This window comes from Hipposideros armiger, unplaced genomic scaffold (assembly GCF_001890085.2).
Source record: "Hipposideros armiger isolate ML-2016 unplaced genomic scaffold, ASM189008v1 scaffold_16, whole genome shotgun sequence".
NCBI classification, from domain to species: Eukaryota; Metazoa; Chordata; class Mammalia; order Chiroptera; family Hipposideridae; genus Hipposideros; species Hipposideros armiger.
Window position 1 is genome coordinate 2,487,779 of NW_017731366.1, and position 7,977 is coordinate 2,495,755.

The window sequence follows — 7,977 nt, forward strand, 5'->3', positions numbered from 1 at the left end:
TATAAAAGACTACCAACGAAATTACTGATTCAAAAAAAAGTCTTTCTTATGCGGAGCGGTGGGGGGCGGAGTGGGGAGTCAAGGTTTCTGAAATCTTTCAAAACATAGTGCCGCGAGTAACCTGACAATCTAGAGACTCCTTCATATCTATGGCCCCAGGGACTGAGGCGCTGGCCTCTGGGACTTCTTTAAGCAAAGGAGTGGGAACAAAACTCTCCCGGCTCAGTCCCCTGACCCCCCACTTTCGGGACGCCACAGAAAAGAAGGGGGGCCAAGGAGCTGAAGCGAGGAGAGTGGGGACGGAGAGGGGACGTGGGAGCGAAGTCGGGGTCCCCTGACGATCCGCCCCACCCAGGCGGCTCACCAAAGCCAAGGAAGCACATCAGCAACAGCACCAGGAGCCGGTGCGCCAGACGACTCGGGTCGCAGAGGGCCGGCAGCGCCCCGGGGGCGGCAGGGCCATCTCTACCAGTCTCGTCCGGGCCGTTTGCCAGAAGCCCCCGCGCTTCCTCATCTTCCTCCTCCATCGGGCGGGCTGGAGACGGAGAAGCGAGAGCCGCCGCAACTCGGGTGCCGGGCCAGAGCCCAGCCGAGACTCCGGTCACGTGACGGCGACCGGTCACGTGAGGCTGCGGCAAGTCACGCAGGGCCGCGCGCACGCGATCACGTGGTGGGCAGGGCTGCGGGGAGGGCCGGGCGGAGGCGTTGTCTTTTGGTCTGTTGTCAGTGGGCAAAGCTGTCTTCGTGGGCTGAGGTACTTTAAGCGCCCACCCTCGGCCTTCCAGCGTTCACCGCGCTGTCGTTTTGTTTCCTGAGCTGCTTCCAAATACGCCCACTGCAGACCCGGCGCAGCTCCCCCAGGAGAAGGTGCCGGCTTCCTCCTGCGTGATCCCACCTGCGCTGAGGACACCGAAACACGCGTTGAGCTGCTCGCAGCATTGCCCTCCGCAGCCTCTTTGGCTGCTGTTAATACAGAGTGGATTGAGCACCTCTTCACAAGCTCTCTGACCTCAGAGTTCACGGTTTAGTTGGAGAGAGCGACAGAAACTGATACATTAAAAAACAAAAAACAAAAACCATGACGAATGGATGAGAACAGAAATAAGCACTGAATTCTATAGAAATGCCTGGGGAAGACGTTTGGGGAAGGGAGAACAGGTGAATAGTTTAACCAGCCTTGGAGGAAAGTGGCAGCAGTGAGTGTGGGGAGCGTTGAAGCTCCTTTCAGTTGATACCTGAGCTAGGATTAGTAAGAATGAGCTAGTTAGGTGCCTGATGAGGTTATCCGGGAAGACGGTTAGGAGATAACAAAGACGCAGGCATGAAACAGAACCGGATGTGTGTGTGTGTGCTTGTATTGATCTGGGAATGAGAGCTGAGCCAAAGAACCTGAAGAGTAGAAAACACTAAACCTGTTTCATGAGGAGCCATGCAAAGATTTTGAGCACAGCAGCAAGAATGAAAGATGTGTTTTCAAAACTTCAAGCTGGCGACATAACCCTGCCCCTGCTTTCTGGGTGTCCCCAGGCTTTGCCAACAAAATTTTGAGGGTTGACAAAGCTAGAAGTTGAATAACCATGAGGATTATTAGGTATTACGAAGGTTGGAGGTGGCAGGGGCCTATACTGGAGAAATAAGTATGAAGCAAAGGAGACAGAATAAGTATATAGGAGGTGAAATGGGGATGAACTTGTAAATAATAATAGCATATGAGGTCTGAAAGAAAGGAAGGATTTGGGAACATCTCCCAGATTTCTGGCTTGGGCCCCCAACAGAGATCAGATTATAGGAAGAGGAGAGTAGGGGACAGTGTCAGAGGAGACAGATCAGTTTGGAACAGGTCGCCTTTGAGATGTCTATACCTGACTTCTCCACTTTCCCATTTTCTCTTCAGCCCCAAGGGAGGCTCCCCCACTCTAGTGAGACTGTCTTGCCAAGATGATTAACAACTCCATCTTCCAATTACAGTGGTCACTTCTCTGTCCTCAACTTACTCGACTTTTCAGCATCAGTTGTTTAGTTGGCAGCCCCCTCTTTTTTGACCCCCTTGAGACTACACTTGCCTTGTTTTCCTTGTAGTTTAGGGGACTGTCTCATTTGCTGTCTCATTTGTGAGCTCCTCCTCTTCTACCTGAACTCTAAATATTCAGAGCTCCAAGGCCCAGGCCTGGGCTCCCTTCCACTCATCAAGTCCCATAGCTTTAAATATTATTGCTGTCTATCTCTGTTGTCCAATAGGTAGCCATCACCATGTGTGCCTGTTGAGCACCTAAAACATGGCTAGTCCTAATTAAGATGTGCTGTAAGTGTAAAATATACACCAGATTTCAAAGACTTATTTAGTATGAAAAAAAGAATGTAAAATATCTTGTTAAGTTTTATACTGATTACATGTTAAAATAGTTGTATTTACATATATTGAGCCAAATAGGATATGTTAAAATTAATTTCACCTGCTTTTACTTTTTAATAAGGCTACTAGAAAATTTTAAATTATATATATATTTCTATTTATGATTTGTATGTTAATGCCTCCAGAATACCTCCATTCCACACTCCTTTCTTGAGCGATAAGACGCCTGTTCCAGTTGTCTACCTGACATCTCCATATGGATGACTCACTAATAGGCATCTCAAATCTAACATCCAAAACAGAATCCAGTTCTCTCACACATGCTATACCTGTGCTCCTCAGCAAAGCGAATGGCACATCTCTCCACTGGTTGCTAGCCATGGACGTAGCAGTCATTCTTGTTGGCTTACTTACCTCATATCCCACATCTACTCCACCTTTGGAGTTGTCATGTCAACTTGCCTCCAAAAACATCCTAAGTCCATACACACTCTCCACCACTACTGTTCTTAACAGAGTGGTATCACCTGGACAACTGTAACACTCTAAATTTTTTAAATTTTGCTTATTTTTAATGAGAAATACACACACCTGGTATGACATTCAAACAGTACCAAAGAGACTAGAGTTCAAAGCCAAGTCTTTTTCGGCCTCCCTACCCCCAGCACTCTATGGAAGTTTAATCACTATTACTAGATTATTTTGTATCCTTTCAGAGCTATCCCACACAGTTGCTTTTTTTTTTCTTTCAACCCAACAAAATAGCCTGGAGATGGTCTTCAATTTTTTTAATAGATGTAAAGGATTCTCTTGTATGGATGTATTATACTTTCTTTAGCAAGTCCCCTGTTGATGAACATTTGTTCCCAAACTACTCACATGCTATTATATAGTATATATTATATATACTATATAATACTGTTTTCCAAACTACTATATACAAACTACTATACACAGTACTGCAGTGAATTACCTAGACAATGGTCATTTCACATATGTTGACTTTACCTATAGGATAAATTCCTAAAAGTAGAATTTCTAGGTCAGATAGAAATACTTTAAAAATTCTGTTAGTGTCAGGCCGGCCGAATGGCGCGATGTTTAAGAACTGGCTTGGGATGCCAGAGGGCCCTGGTTCAGATCCCACATATGAGGGCCAGTGACACNGACCACATGTGACGGCCATACTAAAGAGCAGGGATGCTGAAACAGGTAAGGAATTAGACAATGAAACTTGTAAGATCTATTCTAAAGCTCAGATTCTTTGAGCTAATGAATGCTCATCTAGCTATTTTAGACTGTTTCCTAAATGAAATAAGGTTAGAAATGCCTTAATTAAAGGAAGGACAGTGCTATGCTATATATAGTCTAGAAAAATATATTTAAAAATCAATACCTAATTTATCATACACAAACACTCCATCTTGTAATTTTTAAGAGATAACTTTAAGATTCAATCTTTTGTTTCCTATGTAGCTTCATTAGGTTTGTCATACTTACAATTCTAGCCATGCTAAGCTGTAGTCCAAACACCAGGTTTAATTCTTTGCCTTTAAACCAACTCACAGCATATGTATTCTGGGCAACTGCTAAGGATTCCCCACCAATCCTAAAAATGAGGATAGCAAGAAAAGTGAAGCTTTTAAAAAAAGATCATGGTTAGCAATACAGCAGGTTTAAAAGTTTGACACCCCTCTTATCAAAAGGTAGAGTCGCTTTCTCCTCCCCTGAATCTAAGTGGGCTTGTGATGCTTCAACCAATAGGATATGTCGGAAGTGACGCTGTATGAGCCCAAGGTTGGGTCATAAAAGGTGACATCTGCCTTTTCACTCAAACACTCACACTTGGAGCCCTGAGCTACCCTATAAGAAGCCCAACTACCCTGAGTTCACCATGCTATGAGACAGCCAAGCCACACGGAGAGGCCACCCTTAGGCACTCCAGCCAGCAGTGCTGGTCTTCAAGTCATCCCCGCCCAGGCGCCAGACATGTCAATCAGCTAGCTTTCAGATGATTCCAGCCCCCCACCGTCCATGACACTTTCCAGCTGAGGCTCCTGACAAGCCCTCCATGCTATACCCTGTCCAAATTCCTGACCCCCAAAGTCCACGAGCACAATGAAATGGTTGTTTTATACTGCTGAGATCTGGGGAATTTGACATGCTGCAATAATAATCATGACAGGCACTAAAAGGCCTCTGGTTACCACATCACCATGTATGCTATACAAAATGTTCATGTGGTGAGAGTGGGCCATACTTTGTCAAAACACAAAAATTCACACCTTTCTGGCCAATACCTTCCTTATTTGACATTCTCCTACTTCCTGGGTTTTAATTTTCCTTCTGTAAATACTACATATTGACCATTCCCCACTCCAGGCCTTCAGTTTGGAGCTTCTTCTTCATATCCTAACACTGAGCTCTCTTCACCACTCCTTCCTAGTCCAAAAATAGCTCCCATCTCTTCTACCAATCCAAATCCTATATGATGCCACGGCCCACGTGGTCCATGAGGCCACTTCTGACCACATTTGCATCTCTGAATCCCTTTCCATTTTTATATACATTTCGTCCTTCTCTCATTGGGAACACTTTCTAGAGTATGTCACATATGTCTACGTGTCCCTGGTAACCGTGAAAAGATTGAGTTATACTTTTACGTTAAAGATTCAATAAGTTATAGCAACTGTGTTCCCTCAGGTCAGGAAGGCCAAGGCTGGACTCGGAATAGGCTTACTGGACAATGAAATTCATGAAGAGCATTCAGTCTATTGGTATTATGCTCATTCAACAAGGTTCAAAAGGACCAGCACATTACCCACTAAGGAACAGCAAAATGTCCATGAATCTCCAACCTAGAAACTGATGACCTATACTATAATACTATATGAGGTTTAAACCATAGTCCACAATGCCATAGAAGAGCAAAACACCTAGGAAAAATATCCTTTCTGGAGAACTATTTAATATTCAAACCCCACACAGAGTTAACTATGACCATTCAAAATTGTTGCTTACTTTAAAGGAAAATTAAGACACTAATAAACAGTCTTATGTATATATGGCTAGATTTCAAGGACTTGAATTTTCCAGAAGAGACAATAATACATTTTTTGTAAATCCTTAATAAACTGATAGCTGAACACTAAAACAATATATTAAGATAAATGATATTATGCATAACTTACCCAAACACAAACCTTCCAAATTCCATTAGCCAAAAAGCATTAAATATTCCACCCAGAGCAAAAATAACCTATAATGTACAATCAATGAAAAAGTAAATTCAAGATATTTAAGAGAAATAAGTAACTTACAATAAATCACAACTTATACAGTGGTTTTAGTATTCCTTCTTAGTAAATCTGTGAAATTAAAATATTAATGTTCATGCCTTTGAAATACCAGAAATAATACTACCCCTCAAAGGCAGAATTAACCCTCAAGAGAGCACATAATAAAATAAATAAAATATTAAGCTCCATCTGTCTCAAGGGTTAAAATGGAATATGCATTATACTACATGGGCATTTGTAGACCCTTCTTAATTAAATTAGGCATTCATTAAACACACCTTTGCTGAAATTAGACAAGAATTCAAGTCACTATCACATAACCAATGAACGTTTTGGCCTTCCTTACCTGTCCAATGCAAATAAAGCAGCTAAAAATAATGGTGCCCCATCTGTTAGAAAGAGAGAGGGGGAATGAATTAAGAGTATGTCACCAAGCCCTTCAGTAATGATTCACTTTGGTTTCCTCTGACCCCTCTGCATTCCCTCTAAGGAAAGAAAAACGAAGTGCTCTGCCTCTGAAGTCAGCAGCTTCCCTAGGCTGAATGCTAATCTACAGAAGCCTTGACTTCTGAGGGAATTACAGAAGCTGTAGCAACGACATATGTTAGTTTAAATCACTGTCACCTCTTAAACAAAACTCATTATAGAATCTTCAAAAGGTACCCAGGGTTCCCATTTAATGTTGACATTCTTTATNAAGGAAAGGAAAATTTTTACACAGCACAAATTTTTACAGCAGGTAGATTAATTAGAAAACAAATAGGACAGTTGCTACAAACCCAACTATGTCAATAATTAATACAAATAGATTAAATAACCCAAGTAAACAGCTGAATTTGTAATCATGGATAAGAACATAGATGCATTTTAAGTATAAGAACACAGAAAGATTGAAAGTGAGAAGACAAAAGAGCCACCAAGCCGACGTTCACCACAAGGAGCTATCCTAACATCAGACAAAGGATTGGGAGGCAAGAGGCATCAACAAACAGAGAGACACTTTATAACGATCAGGGAGTCAATCCCACAGAAAAATAGCACAATATCAAATTCTTACACACCTGATAACTTAGCTTCAGAATACAAAGAGTAAAAAATATGAAAGCCACTGAGGGAAGTCATTGATCAAGTTCAAAACTTATCTGAAGAGTAAGTTACTAATTTTGAACTCAGTATCACAAAGCATCTGACTTGCTGAAGCACTGGTTGGCCTTGAAGTTGCCTCAGGGGCAGCTGGGAAGGGACAGTAGCTGGATGGTGACTGGATGGTGAGCTGTATCCATCCATCCCACTAGGTCTCTTATTCAGTGAAACCCCTAGAAGGCATCTCCAGGTGCTTCACTTAGAACAAACGCTATGTGTGTATTACATCTTTATGTGAGACTGCTGCATTCTATCTACATTTTTCTAAACAAATTCGAATTGATGTCAGCAGGTCACCCAGGGCACTGTCCCAGCCTTGGGATCCTGCAGCTCCTAGTCTCATTGTCAAAGGTCAATGTCATCTGCAGCTGCGTCTTGGTACCTGGCTGCTCGGGAATTTGGGTCTGATACTTAGAACAGTGAAATGTCCTCAGGATTATGCTCTAAAGGATCATAAATATGTAGAGGATTTTTAAATGCTGGTTTCCTCTCCAGCACGGAGCACATCACTTGCTTTTCCTGTGTCACCACTAATTTCTGCCCCAGGAGCTATTGTCTTATGAGCATCATTTCACGCTCTCCATCCTGCTTGCAGAGTCACCTTTCTCCTGCCACCATAACATGCACGTCCCACTCTGGGCAAAATCTCAGGTCACAGGTCATAATCTCTGCATTAAAATCCCTTTCTCTTGAAACAAGAAATTTCTACATTCATCCAAATTTAACCTTCAATTTCAAGTTTGCTTCAGACCCCACAATCTAGCAATATGTAGTGGTTCTCTTTTCTCCTTGCATCGCAACCCTCGTAGCCAAAGTTGTACAGAAAGAAAATATACAAAGGCAAGTTTGGTCAGCCTGCAATTTCCTACTTACTGTTAAGAGTGCTATGGGGAATCGAAGAGCTCTGGCATGTTATGGGACTTTCGGTTACTATAATTTGCCAGTTGTGAAATATACGTATATTCATTTGTGGGGTTTTTTCCCCTTAAAACTTCTTTCTTATTAAAAAGAAAAAAGAAAAGCATTCAACTGATTTCACATTTGATGGGTCTGTGAATAGCCAGGTGCTTTCAGATGAAAGCCTAAAAGTAAAATGAAACTAATCAAAAATTATTGGTTTCTCTAATGGTGCTGGCCAAATTGGGAGGAACAGTTGACCTCTAGAAATGTTATACCCTAAAG

At 42.3% G+C, this 7,977-nt stretch overlaps 1 protein-coding gene across 1 annotated transcript in view; it reads right to left on the bottom strand.

Annotated features, from left to right (window-relative positions):
• The window catches only part of MFSD1 (major facilitator superfamily domain containing 1), a 33,077-nt gene extending 25,619 nt beyond the window's left edge, over positions 1 to 7,458 (bottom strand). Inside the window, exons 1-4 of the mRNA XM_019626631.1 lie at positions 7,397 to 7,458; positions 5,999 to 6,041; positions 5,545 to 5,612; positions 3,854 to 3,962 (exon numbers count right to left, since the gene is read on the bottom strand). Of these exons, the coding sequence (XP_019482176.1) occupies positions 3,854 to 3,962; positions 5,545 to 5,612; positions 5,999 to 6,041; positions 7,397 to 7,458 (282 nt within the window). The remainder of the gene's footprint in view (positions 1 to 3,853; positions 3,963 to 5,544; positions 5,613 to 5,998; positions 6,042 to 7,396) is intronic.
• Between the last annotated feature and the right edge of the window lie 519 nt (positions 7,459 to 7,977).